The 20118-nt window shown below is 44.7% G+C and overlaps 1 protein-coding gene across 1 annotated transcript in view; it reads right to left on the reverse strand.

The window, feature by feature from the left end:
* LOC121074501 (IQCJ-SCHIP1 readthrough transcript protein) overlaps nucleotides 1-20118 on the reverse strand; it is a 139369-nt gene that overhangs the window by 87888 nt on the left and 31363 nt on the right. The window contains 3 exon segments of the mRNA XM_040566633.1: nucleotides 5677-5824; nucleotides 7686-7766; nucleotides 8646-8710. Coding sequence (XP_040422567.1) covers nucleotides 5677-5824; nucleotides 7686-7766; nucleotides 8646-8710 — 294 coding nt within the window.

A 20118-nucleotide genomic window follows, 5' to 3' on the forward strand; every position in this document is an offset into this window, starting at 1 on the left:
ATTATTACAGCCCAAATTCCCAAAGCTAGAAGATAATAAATTCAGCCAGACAAGAGACTTAATTATGAATACAAAGAGTTGCAAACATTTGTTTGCAGTTGTCTGTATTATCTTTGATTCAACATTATGCTCCAAGTCCGACTATTTCATTCCCATTATCTTACAGACTCAAAGAACGGCTGAGGTTGGAAGGCACCTCTGGAGGTCACCTGGTCCCACCCCATGCTCAAGCAGGGCTACGTGGAGCAGGTAGCCCAGGACCATGTCAGACGGCGTTTGAATATCTCAGAAAAGAGAAACTCCAGAATGTCTCTGGGCAGCCTGTACCAGTGCTCAGTCTCCCTCACAGTATAAAAGTATTACCTTACGTTCAGACACAATCTCCTGTGCTACAGTTTGTGCTCATTGCCTCTTGTCCTGAACATCAGAGGATGAATATTAGGTACTGGACACTTCAATGGACTTAAACATTACTTTTATTGTCAAGACAATAATATTATTTTTATTGTTGAGATATTTTGTGAGACAAAGTCAGAATCTCATGCTTAATGTGGGTTTGTTTTATGTTGAATTTGCAGCTACTCCAGCTTGGAGGGAGGGAGGGAGAAAGACCTTGGAAATTACTATCTTTGACTTCAACCAGTGGAAAAAGCCTAGAAAAATAATCATATGGTCACATTTGGAAAAGCACGTGAAACGTGCTTATACCTCTAAGAAGAGGATTTCTTAGTTGACAGCAGCCTACCCAAGCACTGTGCTCCGGTAAGAAATGACCATTCTACAGAGTCAATAATTTCCATCCTCAGGAACGTCAGAAGGAACCTGGTATGGGAGGGTGAGTGCGGGGACGGAAGAAGGGCCCGGGGCCGCTGTCCATGGTGCTGAGCAAAAAATTAAGAAAAAAATCTTCATCCCACAGAAACTCTCTACGAGTCTGGATGCAGGTATGTCTCACACCAGCTCCTGCTTGTCTGTTGAGGATTATCAGGTTTTCTGTGGCATTCACAGATTATGTCTTTGAGACCAAAGCGTTTGAAGAGAGACAATGATGATATCACAAAGACAGATCATAACCACAACCACATGCTCATGAGGACATATCTGGCATCATCATTTTTTCTTAGTAACTATAGATACGGTTTATTTTTGTGGGGAAAAAAGCAGAAACGTAGCCACACACCACACAGGAAGGTAAATTTTGCTTCCTTTCTACACAGTAGTATGAAATAAAGAACATTATTTTCAAATCTATTATTTTTGTTACTTCTATTTATCTTATTAAAAATAAAACGCAAAAGGGAAACAGAAGCAACTGAAGATTGTCCAGTTACTACTTCCGTACTCCTGATACAATAATTTAACAAGTGATTGACAACAGGTCTTTTCCAACAGTGAGAAAACTGCCTGTACTGTGTACTACATACACGTTGTTGGCAAATCCCTTCTTTGTGGCCTACAAAGTAGTAGCCTAACAGGAAAAGTGTTTCCCTTCTCACCACTCAAGCTATGTCCTATCTCTGTCATTCTGCCCATTATATCTGTTCTCTACTGGGAGGCAGGCCCAAGGGAACACTGTGTACTATGGCACAAACACTCTGAGTTGGCCTCATCACTTTTTTCCCCCACTGTCAAGAATGATTTATCCATTTGTACACAGAAAGCATGACCCATTACCTGATAATTTGATCTACCTGAAAGGTTCTTGTAGTAAGAGGTTAGTAAGCATTCTGGCAGGAGTCTAGGGAGCTAACAGTGCTTTCACTGAGCACATGAACATGTTTTAAGACAGTGACAGCCTTTGTGATAGTCCTGCTGTGGCTGGCCAATGTAGTTTACGACAAAGGAGCAAGCCAAATGGAAAGAAAAAAAAAAAGGAGGGAGATCTGTTCTTGTCAGGTAGGACTTAACTAATATATAACTGGTATATATGGGTGAAACCAGTGGAGTCAAATCCACATAAGAGCAGGTTAGCAGACATTTAGGTAATTTGGCCTGACATTTAAAAAGAGAATCAATTTATTTGAAACATGAGATGAAATCACATTGTGAATGCTTACAGATCTTTATCCTCTTAAGTTTATCTCCAAAATACTAAAAAGTGAAATTCTAGACTTCATAAACTCTACAATGGATATAAAAATGTTGTAGTGGCAGTTATAAGCAATGACACAGAAGGCATTCATTTGCCCTTCAGTGGTTTATGGTACCTTGCATGACCAAAGAGTAGAAAATTTTCTATGCCTTTGATATTTAAGTTCACTATTTCCTGCCCACTCTCAGCCATGTGTAAGTATTGATACTTTTGGGTTAAAATCATTTTACCTGGTTGTGGGTTTGATCACTAAGTACACCATTTTATTCTTTTTTTTTCTACATACCTGATAGGGGATTGTTAGTGCCCTTCATTGTGCCTTGTTTTATTATGCCTTGCATTACATCCCTGAATCACGGCAGATGAACGCATGTTAAGTTTTAACAGACATACGTGTAGATTGGATGTGAGTCTCAAAGAAAAAATATTTTAGTGACAAATTATCAGATCAAATCTAGTGTACTTAAGCTAAAAATATAACATGTATATATATATACTCCTAAAGTAATTTTTCAGAATAGTAATCATTCATTTTGCTCTTTCAGTCACTGCATCCCAGAAAAGTAGTACTAATCTTTCTGTTTCTTAAACTATTTCATCTGTAAATACGTTTATTGCAATTGTGGAGTCAGCTAGCTAAACCAAAACAAGTTCAAGCACGTCAATTCAATGATATCATAATTAATGATTTATCAAGCTTCTGAGTCCTAGAAACACACAATTATGTTGTCTTCCTGGGCTGAACTGTGGTAACCACAGCCAGCAGGGCTAAGCTACAGCTTTTCAAAGCCACATACATTAGAGATTGATGAATCAGTCCATACATAATGGATTGATTACATGGCTGGCAACTCACAGTGGCAAGAGACAAAGCCCACTTGCCAGCTATCATCTCCATCATATGAAAACTGCTAACATGGAAGTTGTGGAATATCACAGAGTTTTAATGATTACAAATGAATTAGTGTCAGCATATTAGCAATGCCCAGCGTGCCCGCACTACATCTGCCAAGACTCAGGCCAGCGTTGCAAATTCTACCTTGCCACAACTGCTGGTCCCACGTTCTGGTACAAACAGATGTTTGGTGTCCACAGTTTCGATACACATCCTGCTGCAGTAATTTGCATTTGTTAGCTCGTAGGATAACAATTTTTTATTTTATGGACATGAGATCCTTTCTGTCTTTCATTATTCAAGTAGCTGACTACTTTTTTGCCATTGAAGATACAGCTGAGGACCCAGCAAGGCAGAGCACTGGGAGGCTTGTACTGAGAAAGGAAATTGAAAACCAGGATTAGATTTCAGCTGAATTAAGTGGCTCTGTTGTGACAGCGGTTTCTCAAAATACTTCATAAATTTCTCTCTCCCATCTGTATAACTGCTTATTGCTAACATATTTTGGGATGTTAGTTTTGGCATAGTTGCTTTCTGCCTTTTTGGAAAAGAGAAGGAAAACCTCCCCAGAGGGTCTAGGTTTCATTTTGACTTTCTCCCTCCTCCCAGTATTTGTTTGGGAGACTCCATACTGCTCAGCACAGTGTACTTTTACACAAAAAGCTAACCATAAGTATATTTCTTAGTGCACCAGCAACACTGCTTATGCAAAAGAAATGGAGTTGTAATGAGCTTGCCCCATTTCTCAAAGTCCTTGTTCTGGAATGTAGGCCAAATTGAGGACTTGGCAAATGGATTGGTAATTTCCTTACTCTGCTCATCTGCTTCCAGCTTGGATTTTCTAAACATGAAACTTCAAGAGAGTGCAGAATTACAGACTGCTCCAGCAGTGGTTTTTCTGCTCAGAAGTTTCTTTCTCCTTCCTCAATTTACCTTATGATAGAGCAAAAAACTTAGCTCACAGTCCAAATGGTGCATTTAATTCAGCCCAAGTCTTTTTACTTGTGTAAGACAATCAATTACTTTCCCATCCACTTTTCAACAACTCAAGGTTAGTTGTCCCTGCTTTGTTCTGGCCTTATGCCCGCCCTGCCCGAAACCTGACAGTGTCAATACCTGGGCTGTCAAAAAGCCTCAGGAATTGCAACAGTCAAGGACGCACTAAATGGACTGGGTTTTCTTGGCCTTCAGCAATGGTCCCTGATTTTTCAAAGGTTATTGGCACTCAGCGCTAGAAAAGTGTAAAACAATATTGCTGTCTTCCTTTGCATTAAACGAGTGCGATGCAGAAGTGAGGTGATTGGCTGTGCTAGTGCCAACTAAGCAGCAACGCCGGCATTCCAGCTGCATTTTCCACACAAACATGCAACTCCCAGATGTACTCATTTTCCCGAAAGACCTGAAAGCATCGAAAACAGTTTTCCAAAGGCGGCTGCTGATGGAGAAGCCCTGAGAGCTTCCAGGAGTCTCTTGCGCTAGGTTTGGGGGACCTCTTGTGGTGGCCGAGCCGCTCCAGAGGCGGATAAAAACGAGACCCACATCTATTTCTCTCATTACAGCAGCTCAGCTCGTTTAATACAAGAGACATCAGCGCATAGCCCAATATTGAGACATAGTTCATCATCCCCGCCTCCAGCTATGAACACGAGGCATCTAAAAATAAAACGATGCTCAGTAATATTTCAGTAAATGTTTTCAAATCCAGCGCAGCCCACCTAACCGAGGCGCCACAAAAACAATGGCAGCTGGAAACAGTTCACCTAGCTTCAGTTTTAAACTGGGTGACTCTGAAAGTGAAGGCAGAGTTAAACTAACAATGACCACCTCCTTGTGCAGAGGCTTCAGCTACTCTGAGAACCCCACTAGCAACGATTTCTAGACTTTTAGTGAATTTGGAAGCCACCAAGCACTGCCCCGTGACTGCCAACAAAGCTTCACGTAACTGACCATCACGCACATGTAGCAAGGACCCAAAGCACCCGCTCACATCCATCCTGCACGGCCCAGTCAAATGGTGCCATCTATCTTCTTTTATTTATTTGTCTAGCACACACCATGGCAAATTTTATCTCCTGTATTTTTTGGAAACTATTGAACTATTTTCTGCACTCTGGTCCACGGCTTCCTCAAAACTGATGTATTCTGTCTCAAAGCTGACAGCAACGTTTACAGAGTCTATATCTCTCTGCTGATTTATTGACTTAAAAATCCCCCTCCTGGGACAGTCACAAAGCCACGTACTATTTTCAAAAATTGGCTTTATATTTGGATTTCCAGTTTAGAGTCACAGTAATAGGAGAACTACAGCCCGCAGCCAGTTGCCACCCGGTATGCAAGGTGTTGTATTTCTTCCAAAAACAAGTTTAATTTTTAACCCCTAGATCAACTTCTCTACATTTCTTTTAGTGAAACAAAACAATACCGGAAACCATGTTGATTTGCTGGAAAAACACCACAATTTGCTACATATTGCTGAGATCTGTCTTCCAGTTACGCAAGCCCAAGGCATGGTCACACATTTAGCTGTAGCTGAAAGGGGCACATTACTTGCATGTTCATTTGAGACACTACTATTGCCGTAAAAGTCTCTCCTTAATGCTTAGCCAACAGTTCAGCTTTCATTTATCCGAAGTCCAGGAACCCAGGAAAAAGGAGGAAACAGGAAGACGCGCCCAGACGCGGCACTCACCGGTGTGCTGCTGTCGGAAAAGGTGTTCATGCTGATGGACCTGCTCATCTTGTCCGAGGACAGGGAGGGCGGCGAGGGGCTGCGCTTGTCCAGCTGCTGGTGGTGCAGGTCCTGGCGCTGCAGGTATTCACGCCATGCTCGCTGGATGCTGGGCCGAACACCAAAGCACAGCGTTAGGGAGAACGCAGCAGCAAGAAGGATTTAAAATACACATTCTCAATGAAAGAGGTGGTTTTTGGTGGTTTTACTTTTGTGCACTTTGTTTTCCTATTTGGGAAATTACGACGCACGGCTACCTTTTCTTAGCCACTAGTAGCAGATCTTGAGATACTTGTTAAGTGGAAGCAATTCTTTATTTCGAATCCTTAAACTCACAGAAGTGATTTAAATCTGAGCCTATGCTTAGCTCAGCAATTCTCTTACACTTTGCAAAGAAAAAGGCAACAATCTGCTTAAAAGAGTGAACAGCCTTCAAAATCTTTTATTTACATCAGCTTTCAGTACTGCAACATAGACACGGCTGGAACTTCAGCATCCTTTACAACCCGCTCCCTCCTGCTGTAGCTGGGGACCCCAAACCTGCCGCCAGCGGGGAGCCGTGGCCGGGCTCGGCAGGTGGCAGTGCGGGATCACGGAATCACAGAGTCAGAGTCATTAGGGTTGGAGAAGACCTCCAGGATCATCTGGTCCAACCGTCCCCCTAACGCCGATGTCACCCACTAAACCATGTCCCTAAGCACCACGTCCAACCTTTCCTTGAACACCCCCGGGGACGGTGACTCCACCACCTCCCTGGGCAACCTGTCCCAGTGCCTGACCACTCTTTCTAAGAAATTTCTGCTGATTTCCAACACCCTCCTGATGCAAGTGCTGCCCAGCAAATCCGTGCCTGTAACAGCAGTGGCAGGAACGCAGAGCTAAATTCTGACCCCAGACTCAGCTGTGCTGCTGCAGCATAACAGGGCTGAAAAAGCTCCTTGTAGGATGCTTAAGCAGTTGAGATTTTATTCAAAATAAATATGAAAATATTTAATATAAATGTGGGCACCAGCCAGCCTGCGCCTGCCCCACGTGCTCCCGATGGCCTCGGCACGCTCAGCACCCAGCCAAACTGTATTGCAGTAAATACACTTTGCTTTTTATAAAAAATCACATCTTCACACCTCAAGCATTTATACTTTGCATTGTCTCAGCTCCATGCTCCACTGCAAAATATAATCAAGCGGTATTTACGTATTTACACACACTTTCCATTTTAAAGCATGAGAATAAGGTGTAGTTACCCCTCTCAAAAACTCTCTGAAAATTTGTTCTTTCATCAGCCTTAAATTTGCATGACTAAAAGACACTGGCTGGATTTTAATTTGAAACTTCTTGTCCTTTAAATATTTTAACACAGCATTAATATTTTAACCACTTTTACAGCGAGTTAGCTGTAGTTTTCAACTGGAAGCGAACTTCAGCATGCGCTGCAGCAAGGCATACGGCTCTGTGCAGCACTACACCCGGGCCTGATGTCTCAGAATTTTGCCACTGAATTGTTTAGGGCTTCAGCATAAAGGCATTCATATTTTTGAGGCAAGTGAAGCCTTGTTTCCAGCTTTCTGCTGGGAAGACCAGCAGCAGAAGCACAGAGCTCTGATGGATACCTGTGTACGTGCTAATTTATATCCCTGGTATTCCACGTGTCCTGACACAGCACAGACAAGCCTTTTAGAATAACTGACCCCATGGTAAACTATCAAACACGTGGGAAATGTTTTACAAAGGATAAAATGATGGCGCTTGGGAAGCTGGAGGAGCTTCTTAGCGTCAGGTGAGCGCTGTGGCTGAGTGCTAGCTGCTGCTTCACCTTCCAGCCAAGAGCTTAACTACCTTCCTGAATTGAGACTTTTTTATACTTAGAGTTACACAGAAATCTGGGATGGACGCAATCTGGGTTCCGAGGTTCAGGAATCTGACAAACCCGGCTGCATTTAAATGCAGAAACCCCATTCTCGGGTACTTACATTTTCACTTTTGATTCCAAGGGCTGTAAGTTGATGTGATACTTTTCAATATTATTTTCTTCATCCATGGCAAGCTGATGGCTATGAAAAAGAAACGAAAATGGGTTTAATGCATCTCAGCATGACACTTTTGCAATCACTGTGAATTAATTCAGAAAATTTGACAGGCCCATACAAGAGCTGCTTATTTTAAAGTGTTGCTGTCTTTGGGGAAAGGCATCTGGGTCCCCGTGTCCAGCCCCGCTTGGCTGTTAACAAAAAGTAGGAATTTGGACCCACTTTTCACATTGAAGCCTCCCTGAATCCTTGCAGATTTCTGCACTAAACCCTCCAGATGCCAGCTCCAGAGACAGGCACACCCAGCAAAGAAGCTGCTGCAAATAAAAACACTGGCAAATATAGTAGATATTCTTGCTAAATTAACTTGTATCCCTGGGGCTACATTTGAAAAGCTGGAGAGTAAAATGGAAGGTAACAATGGTAATGCTGGTAGCAAATGAATTACATCAGCAAAAGCCATACGAGAATATGAAGAAAAAATTCCTTGTAATAAATGATGACCAAGGAATCGGTGCTGCAAACTGATTGCTTTGAGAAAGCAATTTTAAAATTCTAGAAGATAAAAATCAAACACCTTGGGACGCTGCTTAGGATGGGACTGGAAACATGAATGAAAGGCCTTTGCATGGAAATTTGTAAGATTAGACCCCAACCTGTGGAGTTTTTTTGAGACTTTACTGGACACTTAATTACATCACTCAGTCAGCAGCAGTTTTCAGAAATTATCCTCCTGTAACTAAAAATAAGAATCGTTTATGGAATAGATGCAAAATCTTGAATATTCAGTATATTACCTAGTGAAAAATAATTACAGCAAAAAGGCCTCAGAGAGGGCGTGTTGCCTTATAGAAGCCATTTCACTTTAACACAAGCGAGATATCGCGGAAATCACACAGTTACCTTTGAAGCAAGTATTTGCCATCATTGACCTGTTCCAGGGTGTTCTGGAGCCTTTTGAGTTCTTCCTACAAGAAGAGAAAAAAAGGTTTCAATGTGCTTGCGGAGTGCCCTTGTCTGACACCAGAGATTTTCCCTCAAGCTCCCATCGCTGTGTTCCCTCAGGTAACATCTGCAGGGCGCGCTTCCCAAGCCACACATCCAAACCAGCTACGCAGAAACCAAGGCATTTATCAGCGTATCCAGCAGGTAACTTTGAAAGAAAATATCAGACCTACAAAGACAACAGGCAGGGCGAAAGAGAAGAGTGTTCTTCCATGTGTTAGGTGTGTGGCTGCTTTGATCTGGGAGGAGATGGTCTTGGTACGAGGCAAGCAAGCACCAGCCGTACTGACAGGCACTTCTCTTTGTTCTGCAATCAAACTGTACTCAATTGCATAATTAAGAGTGTCACCGGCTGAGATTTACAGCCTGATATCTTTACCAGGCTATTTGCATCAGATCCTGTTTCAACAGAAGAGATGCCACCGACTGAACTGCATAGCTGGGGTTCCATGCTATAGGGCCGGGACAAATCCCCCCGTGAATTTCAGCACAGAGATAGGGCTTAAAAACTAAGTTGTGTCTGGCTTTGCTGTTCAGAAGGGGTAAGAGTTGAGGGATGGGGGAGATCTGTAACTGACCTAAAACTGAAAAATGTGGTAAGCAATTACCGATGAAATGTAATAAAAATAATTAAAAATAAATAGCATTTTTTTAAAGAAAGCAGGCACAAACACAGAATTCTAAAAGCAGGCTGTATTCCACATTAAATTGTTTTCCTGTTACTGAAACACAGCTGTGGGCCACCAAGGTGGCTCACAGCAGGACGGGGAATGCCAGGCCACATGGCAGAGCCGTTTCCTGCAGCGTTGGCTTGGCTCGCTCCCAAAGCCACTGGTGGAGGTGGCTGCCTGCTCCATTCCCACCCAATTTACTCATAAAGGTGCATCTCTCTGCCCTGATCATAATACATAAAAGAAATATATTGCTCAAGAATTTCCAAGGGGCAGCACTGTCGCTTTTTAGCTGTGTTAAAATGATGCCAGGAGACCAACAGCTTGCAGGCAGAAGTGGGATTCTTAGGAAGGCTGAGACCACAAAAGGAAAAAATGAGGGTATTTTCACCTCGTATAGCTCATCGGACCCAGGGATGAATCCAACATTTTTGCTTCCAATGAGACCATTGCTGTCTCTAGGGGCCCAGCAGATCAGCCAGCACTACTGCCTGCTTTGTCAAATACAGCTGATTTTGTGAAACAGAGAAATTTTACCTGGTGCTTTTTAATCTTGTACAAGGTTCTGCGCCATTCGACATGAAACGAGATCACAGTTGGTAGCTGATTTACTCCTAATGCAACTTTCATTCCCTCACAGCCTTGGACGGGCTATTACTGCAAAATATGTTTTATGCATAACCTAGATTTGTCAAGCTGACAAGTTGGATTTCTCCTCCGTCTTTGCCCCAGTCTTTGGCCCTCTGGGCCTCTAATTGCAGTGCCGTCCTGTTGACACGCCGAAGCTGATAAAGCACCACGCGCGGTTCAGGGGGCCTGGCTGCTTCCCGATAATCCACCATTGGAAATGATCCAGATGTGAAATTTCTTTTTATTTTTGCCTTCCTTTTTGAATATATTTTTATTTTTTGCCTGCTCTGAGGAACTTCATCTTCTGACATATTAAAAATAAGCAACTTTCAAAATTATTTTCTTTGAAGCAGAGTTCAGTTCAGAAGATAACCTTTTACTCTCCCTTATTATTCCACTGGTCATTTTTTCAGTGTATCCCAGAGCCATGGAAGGTAATTTAGAATGTGAAAACAATTTGCAATTGACTTTATATATAGCCCTGGGTGACGAAAGCTGCACGACTTACATAAATCATTTCTTGTGTTTGACATCATTTTCTATTAACCTGAGGGTGAAGACTGAACAAAAAAAGTAAAAACTAAAATTGGTTGTGACATTTTTGACTATTCAGTCTTTCAATTAAACATCACCAGACAGTCTGTATAAAAGCCGTAGCATAAGGCAGCGACAAAAGAGGCACGGTAGCGTTTGCATAATTGGGAAGAGAAGGAGACATAAAATCCATACTAATTTCAGTTTTGCATCATTAAACACGAAGTATTGATTATTGCTCCTCGCAGCCAAGTTTATGAAGCCAGTCCTCACAAAGCGTGGCCAACGCCGTGCCCTGGGGCCCGGTGTGGCACCTGGTGGCTGTGGGGACGGCGGCTGCTGCTGGGGGCTCGCAGCCCCGGGTCGGCGCCGCACACGTTTCGCCAGGAGCGACCCAGCTGCAAGCTCGGACTTCGGAAAATTGAACTGGAAGAGATCCATACTTCTGTTGGAACACACCATGGATTACAGTGCCTCTATAAACCTTGTTATAATGTAAACATACTGTAAAATTTACTGCGGCTTTCGTTTTCCTACTCCAGTTGGATGCAGACATTAGCGGCGCTCGGGGAGCTGCAGACAGACGTGGGCACCTCAGGAAGAAAAAGCAGTGAAAGCCCGAAGTGCAAGACTGGTTTGGAAAGCAAACTAAAATGGCTTTTCTAGCCTTCAATGTGTATTTCTGTTTATGCATTAATTATTTTTCAGCCTGTAGATGTGCACTTTTAGGAACCCAGGCTCTTGCAATGACATTGTGACGGGAAAGCCCATAACCCTACCGGGCAGAGGAGCCCACGGCGCTCGATCTGCAGCCTCGCACCAGGGAGGACCCAGCACAGAGGAGCCGTCCTGAGCCACACCGAGCTGCCCCAGCACTGTCCTCATGCTACAAAAGCCTGCCTGGGCTTTGCTGCCAGAGCTTAGAGGTAGAGCAAAACAGCTCTGCCACAGACTTTGCTCCTTGTCGAGCCTCACACGGTGAAGCTGTCTCACGTTTGACCAGCCGTGGAGACGGCGGATGAGGGGTGCTTGGGGCCGGACCAGATGCTGAGGAGCACAAAAGTGTGTTTGGGAGGTGCTGAAGCCATAAAGCCCAGGAGCCCACGGACAACACGTGCTGCATTGCACCGACACCTCCCAGGTGTGGAGGCCCCCCGGTGCTGAGTTTGCAAATCCTGCTGCCGCCGTGCTCGGGGCCCTCCTTTCCTGCTCGGCCAAGGCAAAGAGCGGTGACTTGTGCGCAGGGCCACTGAGGAAGGAACGCGTTTCCCAGATGTTTCTAGGCCACGGGTTCCTTTGGGAAATAAATATTCAAACAATCTAAATGCACTAGTCCCTAAATTCCTTTTGGAGAAGCATGCTTCAAAAAAAGCTGTTATTGGTGTAAAGTCAAAGGAAAGAAATGTGCAGGCATTAAATCACGCCTGGATACATATTTACCTCAAACAGCAGGCAACAAGGCTTTGTTGTTGCTGTGCCCCCAAAATATCCGTTCAGATCAGTGGAGCTATTTATACTCGTGGGTTTATACTAGCGCAGAGAAATCAGGGCAGAGGCCACATATTAAAAATTAATTTTCAAAATCCTTTTTGGACACGCGTGCTATTATTTGAGCATCTCTGCCTAAGAGGTCTGTCCATCGCTGCCGAGCCAAGGTACCATGGTGCTTCCCGAGAGGTCAGAGAGATGGAAATTGGAGCAGAAAGCTCCCGTTTTAGTAGAACCACAGCCCAAAAACAGCAGCAGAAAAGGTTTGTTTTTCCATTTTATAATTAAGAGCAAGTACAGCAATTATTCAAACATGTCAGCTTTGGGTAGCTCTCTATTTCGCTGATGTGCTTCCAAACTTTAATTGAAATTTTGTCCAATGGTTATTTTAGACTGAGGTTATTCAGACACATTTCCTCCTCCCCTTACTCACCAGGCTCAGCCCAACCACGACCACGAAGGAGAACATGTCACCAGCCTACCTCGCTACGCAGAGAGCTTAATTCACAAATACCAGCGAGGAGCACCAGTGCTCTCAGCTGCTCCTGCCAGCGAGCTCGGCACCCCACCCCAACACTCCACAGCATTTTAAAGCACGTCTGTGACTTCCCCACAGCACTCGCCCACTGGTGGTTCCTCTCCCAGCATGACACGGCTGGTAGGAGAGAGCTGAACGCCGGCAGCTGCCAGCACCAGAAGCTGGGCAGGATCCGTCCCCTGAGCAAGGCCACCCGGTGCCTCTTTCCCTCACCTATCAGGAAGCCAATTTATAGCCTTAAATACCGTCGCCTCCTGCCATTTACCTCTCCCGTGGTCATCAGAGGCGGGTACAGAACAAAGAAATCCCCTCTGCTGCTGCCCCTCGCCCCAGTCTGGGGAGCTGGGAGCCGAGGCAGCCGCTCCACCTGCTCCCGCATCCCAGGAGCATCCCCGGCTCTCTGCTCCTTTCTCTCCATGAAATGTAGACGTGCTGCTCATCTGTGCTGCTCCCCATGCTCAGGCTGGGAGGGGAGAAGCTGGGTTAGACCTGAGCTAATAGCCAAAAAAAACCGCCACATGTTATTTGCTTCCTTAGTGCAGAATCTCCATACAACATCACCAAAGCTGTGCTCAGCACCAGCTCCGATCCCTTTGCCATTCGCATCCCAGCACAGATGCAGCAGCCTCAGCTGCTTCTCTAACACCCCAGAAAAAAATCTAGAAATATGTTTTGCTCACTTTTCCCACGGAAGACGATGGCCCCTGTTTTAAATGATGCAGTGTCCACGTTTCAGTCTGACAGGGTCTGTAAAACAGCATCTTAATTAAGTCTCTAAGCGTGATACAACAAGTCTAAAGAGGATAGGAAGATCAGGATCCTTTGTGGTGAAGGCTTTTACTCAACTTTTCTCTGGGCTGGCGTGGAGGGGCTTGTCCCATGGGAAACGTGCTGGATTTCATGAGCAGCCCCCTAAAGCTGCTGCCACCTCTCTGTACACATCGGGGTGCTTGTCCCCAGAGCAGCATCTCTGGTGGCACCCGTGTGCCAGAGTGGGGCTACAGCAGAGGCACAAGGAGCCCCTGTTCAGGCAGACACCAGAGATCTGCGTTAATGCCCACGTTTCAGGGATGCGGGGAGCCTTCTGCATCCCATCTAGGGGCTGGAGCATAAAAGCTAATGCGATGCCCTGAGTACGCTGAGCATCTGGTAAAGCCAGTAATTAAATGTCAGATGGTGGCAACAGCTCCATATCTCAGAACAAAAGACACATCAGATGATAGTGGCTTTTGTATATCGGGGGTGGGAGGGGGAAACCCTACTAGGCAACCTAATAGGGACCTTGAACATTTTAGCCATGAATATGCGAGAAAAGTACATTAACTGCACGAGATTAAATAGCTACAGGGGCCCTGCGATCCACAGCTGTCAGAGCAATTTACCAGACCACATTAAAAAATCATGCCATTAACAGAGTTACCTCAACCTACTTAAACAAGTTGCGCATTCAGATTTAGAAACAAACTATGAATTAGCCTTGCTGAAGTGAGTTAGCTGGTACAGAGAGCCGCAGCGTGGGCGACCAGGTCGGATCCTGCACCCTCGCCTGCCCCTGATTCCGGTAGCACCTTGGGGCCCCCACTCTTTCTGGGTGCATTTTGCCCATTTGGGTCACGACACCTTCACGGAAGGAGCAGCTCTTATTGTTTGCTTGTACATCGGTGCTCTGAACTTAATTAGCTAAAATGGACCATGGTTATTAACCACTAATTAATAGCAAGCAATTCAGACTCTCCTATCACTCTCCCATCAAATACCGCCTGCATTTCCCATCCACATCCCATCCTCAGTGCAGGGGACCAAAGTCCCTCCGCTACAGATGTTGCTGCATTTTGTGTGTTTAGAAATCTGTTGCACCATCAGTTTTGGTCATTTCCACCCGTTTCATGTAGTGCATATATATGATGTCCCCACACATCCAGCAGTGGAGCATTGCCTACAATGCCAGCACTGAGAAACCTTCTGCCTCAGGGACTTCTTGTCCGTGCAAGCATCCATGCTGATCTGAACTGCTCCCAGACTGGCTTCTGAGGTTACCCACAGGGCTTCAGGGTGGAGCTAGGGGTGCAAGTCTGGGATCATTTCAGTTAGGAATTCCTGTAAGACTGTCCCACAGAGAAAAAAAAAAAATCACAACCAAAATTCCCCAGCATTTCTGATTATTCCCAGACTGCTTTTTGCAGGATTCAAATTGCTAACCCAGGCAGCAGTGCTGGGGCTGTCTGGGGCTTCAGAGGCTGGAAACCAATGCTGGGTTGTGGGTATGTCCCTCGGTCCTTTCACTGAAAACCCAATGAGTTGGGTTTACCTTCGGCAGAACAGTAACCTCACTGCTCTAGTAAACTCCACACTGCATCATTTGTCAGTTTTACTCGTTGCTGTTTAGAGTTCCCATGGGATGCGATTGCCTCATATTCCACAGGACACTTCCATCACATAATACATGAATTGGTGATATTTTAATTTTCTTTATGTAAACCCCCTTCCTCCTTTTTATACCCCATGGACATACTACCTAATTGTTTCTCTTCCATATCTTGTAAATCATGATGCTCTCTCCTCACCGTCATCTAATCAAGATAGGGCTTGAAAGGAAACTGCATCAACTAAATGTAAACCAAGCACAGAGAACAAACTGCTGAAAGTCCCGGCCTTCAGACATTTGAACTAAGCTGGTGCCTAATCCTTTTGCTACGATCCTGGCTATACAAGGATGCCCAGGTCAGCTGATAAATTAATTCCTCCGATGGTGAAAGGCCAGAACGGAAAAGCGGCGAAGCTGGTGATATCTCCCAGGGGACAGGACCACTCACAGGATGACCTGTGGAACTCTTCTCCACTTTCTGTGTTATCAATAAATTGTTATGTGGTTTTTTATTTTTTTTTTCTTCCTTCAGATCTGCTCTCAGGAAGAGTAATCTATTGAATCATGGCTACGGAGCATTATTTCATAGTTGCAGCAGCTCTGGAAACCTTGCACAGGGATGAACACCATTAAGAAGCCAGGTTAGATTCGTTTTAAAAAGCCTCTTCTTTCTGATGCAGTCACTGTGGTCAAGGCTTTCAACGGCACCACTTCTGCCTCAAAATACACAAGCTTTTATCTTTTGCAAGCAGAACCACCTAACGAGAAGGAAGCCTCTTGACATCCTGGCTTTTCTGCAGCTGCAGTGCTTCTCAAACTGCAGCCAGGCTGAACAGCGAGGGAAACATCGGGAACAACGCGAGTGCTACAGGAGACCCTGCAAGGAAGGCATCTGAGAGGCCATGTGTCAAGCCAAAAATATAGGTACGTATATATATTTTACACATGTGCACGCAAATATACACACTGGGATTCAAGTGCATGGCAAGAAAGCTGATTTCTCGCTGAAGTCCAGAAAGCTTTGGACTCAGACATGGCAGCTGCCCTGCCAGCAGCAGCATGCACTGCATCGTTCATTTATGCAAGGAGGAGATGCTATGACCCCTTCTAGGATTTTAATCCCATTTTAGGAGACCTAACGTGGCAGTGCAAAGCCTCACCAGCTGCAGCTATGCTTAAGCAAATAACCTGTGTATACGTTGTCCACTATTCTTTACCTTTACTACCGTGACAACCTCCACGGAGCTGGAGCTGGTCAAGACAGCAACTGGTGTGCTGCAGGGAAGTGATTTTTCAAAGCGAGTTACTTTACAAACGAAGAACACTAATCTGCAGCCAACCGCCTGGAAGAAACCCCCACCATCCAGCACCCCGTAACCCACGAAGGTTTTCATCGCAAGTTACAGCTGGTCCAGCTTAATTTTGAGAGACATGTGATGAGATTGCAACCAGGCCGGTGTGGATTTGAGCGTGCCAGGAAGGGGAAGGCAGGGGGAAAATCTGACATGACAGATCCGTCTCCCGAACTCCCAGCGGAGGTTTCGTTTCCCCCAGAAAAAGTAAGCAGCTCTTTTTATAGCTCATGAGCCTATTACTTCTAACGACAACAACAGATGACTGTTTTAAAACTGAAAAGAAAGATATTAATCCAATTTTCAGCTTTTCAGCATGTGGTTCTGTCTACTAATTTCCACAAAAGAGAAGACGGATGAACTAGTTTAGCAGTCAGGAGGTTGCTGTGCAAAAAACCACACATCTATTACAGCAATGCCTTCTTACACTTCTCACATCTCTGAAAGTCTCATTTAGGCCAAGAAGGATGTATTTGGTCCATAACCAAAGGCGATGCTTTTAGGAAAGTGTGCACCAATATCTGTGACACTGCGCTGTGGCAGCACCTACCAAAGGCCCCCACACCATCACCCTCACAGCGACCGCCTGTGCTTGTAGGACACGTCTATGGGGTTTCATGTACGGGGTTTAATGCCAGGAAGCTTTGCCCTGCGACATGGCACACACGGGGACACACATCCCTGGTCAGGAGGGGGCCACTTGAAGCCTCTAGTTGAGGACCCAGAGAAGAGCAGCTGGAGCTACAGATTTCAGGTTCATGGAGGACCCTGTGCACCCACAGAAACACTATTTCCTCCCCTATGATGAACTACAGACCGAGCAGTTTTGATGAGGGTCTTAATCTCTATGTATTTTGTAATTTCCACCACACGCTCTCCTGTTTGTCTTCAACATGAGAAATAGCTTTTCCACGCTGATAATAATGAAACTACTCACTCATTCTGATGCTTATAACTCTGCAAACGTGCTAAGAAGGCAGCAATGCACGTATTAATTTGCCAGCTGAGCTGTGCTCACTAGAGGCAGCATACACAAGTTATGTCAGCCTCCACCCCTGCGCTACCTTCCTGTCCATTCCCAGCATCTCTTGATCATATAATATAGTATTTTCTAATACAAGTAGAAAGTGTTTTATATTTAATATCCCGCAACTGCTCAAACATAAAGATCATTACAACTTCAACAGGAAAGAAGTCCTCCGAAGGCAAATCCCTCCAGCAGGACAGCACCCACATCAGCCCAGCCAACATCCCCCAGACCTTACCTCCCAGCAGACAGACAGTAACAAAGATTCACATTTTTCTGAGCAGATCTAACTGCAAGTTCCTTAAAGCTTTCTCAACACTCTCAAGAAGTAAATCTGCATCGTATTAATTTTAAGGATGGGCATAATTATGCTAAGAGAAATGCACAGGTCAATTAAATCAGTAAGAAGATTAGCAAAAGGGCTGCCTGGGCTAACACGAACCCCGTGGTCCTTCTTGGATCCCAGCACTGACGGCATTTTAGAGTTGAGCTAAAAGCCACCAAACTGATCAGTTTGATTTAGCAGAGATTGCTTTTCTCCTCTCCTGTATCCAGCTTGCTGTATGCCATACATTTTGCTCTGGGTGGCAAATTCATCAAGGTAGGGGCCCCACTCTGGTAAAAGTCACCGCCTGTATGAGGCGTCATATACACTGAGCACCTTGCTAAGTGATTCTTTTAAGCTCCTCCAAAAGATTTTTCTTTTTTAATGCCCCAGCATTTCACCCCAGCGTGACTGGAATGGCCGCACTGCGACTTCAGAAGGGGATGGCAGCAGAAATTCCTCTAACTTTTGTAGCACTACTGGGAACCACTGTAAAATGGTACCAAGCTAATTAGACAAGTAATAAAGATGCTCCCCTGGCAGTCTCACAGGTGAAATAATCTAATCTTCTACACCCTGCCTTCCTAGTTAATCACTTGATAAGAGTCATTAACACAATTGTTCAGTCTACTGTAGTCCCCTTATAAAGTGCATATAATTTACAATCCCATTAAAAAGATAGCCACAGAGAAGTCTCAGAGGCAAATTACAAAACTCCTCAGCTGTGTTTTTAGCACATTGGCTGTAGCTAAACGAATCCTGAAAAAAGTCACTGAACATAGCAGGTTTCAGAGCAAGTATACCCATCGAAATCAACCCAATTTTCTGCAATTATGTTTAATTTATATTTACATTTAATTTTTATTATATTAAACATAATTGCAGATTGTGGGGTTCTCTGGTCAGCAGCTGAGAAAACCACAGAGCCTTTTTTCTTCTCTGAATAGCTACACAGAACAAGTACCAACAGAGGGCAAAAGGTATACAAACTTCTTTCATTTAAAAAGCTAGGATTTAGTTACTTCACTGCTTATGCTAAATTTCTCCTGCTACGAAGCATTCAAATTATATTCTGTCATGGTGCAGGACGATTGCAAGTATTTGGTGTTTCAAAATAATGGAAAAGGTGAAAACACTGGACCTTGTAAAAATATAATGAAACAAATGTTTACCTTTTTCTGTACGTAGGCTTCCTAGTATCAGTCTCTAAAATCCAGCATGCAGAAGTACGAAACATCCTTTTTGGAGACTGCTTTAACCCAGGTATCACACAAACATCGTGAAACATTTGCCACAACAGTTCCACGGTCCTGCCTGGGATCTGCAGGCAGCTCAGGTAAGATTTTCATAGGCTACGAGAAAAAACACTGAGATCCTATTTGTTTTCAAAACAGTTTAAGTATTTGAGCATTTTGGAGATCAGAAAACCAGACTTCCAGAGTTCATAATTACTGAGTTTCCCCGTGTAAAAGGCCTCTCATCCTCATGTTTCCACCCCTCCTCACCCTGCAGCAGCACATCACCTTCCCAAGAGCTCTCCATTGTTTTGTTTTTGTTTTGCCTTCCACAAACAAGAAACCAGCTGGGGAATTTCAGCCACTGCAAAAGCAGGCAGCAAGTGTCCCTAGTTTGTAACAGAAACCCCCTCGTATTTCTGCTCCAGCTTTAGGGAGGCACACTAAAACTGCCAGGGCTTCCCAACAAACGACCTCGTGCTGCTTTTAGGAGGAAGCCCCAGGAGTTTGTGGCCCACAGGAGGCTGTTTCTGAGATTTTAGGTGAAGGTGTGCATCAGTGAGGGCTGGATCACATAAGCAGCCTGTTGTGTGAGTTTGTCATCGTCTGGCTGTGACAATATGTAGCAATCTCCACTGAGGCACAGGAGATGTTGGGGGGTCTGGCAGCTCAAACCCTGACCCACAGCAATGGGCTCCACGTGGGAGCAGCTTGCACAAACTCCTGTCAAAATCTAGGCTTTTAAAAATCTGTTTTGAAAAGTTCATCTGTTCAGAGCCTATTTAAAATGAGCATTCCTCCAGCTCTTGGATTTGAGCTGTTTTGAGGCTGGGGATGAGCCTGCTGATAGCCGTGCTTCCCAGGACAAAACTCCACGAGTCCTAAGGTCGGCGGTTGGCTCCAGCACCTCTCCCTCTTCAGAGCTGTCTGATTGTAGACAGGTGTCTGCAACTCTGAAAATACTTGATGATAAGTATGTGCAGGAGCCACATCGTTAGCCTAGGGAGGAATAAAACACTCCCAAGCTCCGCGTTATTGGTGATATAACAGCCACCGCCGGCGTAAAGGAGGAGGGATCTACAGCAGTTCCTGCTAGGTTCAGGGGTTGTTCCTGCCTGAGCTCCTGAGGAGTTAAATCTAATTCCTTGTATACTGCAGATATCTACGGAGATGTTTTAATTGAAGGCAGTTGCTTAGCAACTGCAT

The sequence above is a fragment of the Cygnus olor genome, chromosome 9, assembly GCF_009769625.2.
Source record: "Cygnus olor isolate bCygOlo1 chromosome 9, bCygOlo1.pri.v2, whole genome shotgun sequence".
Taxonomy (NCBI): Eukaryota; Metazoa; Chordata; class Aves; order Anseriformes; family Anatidae; genus Cygnus; species Cygnus olor.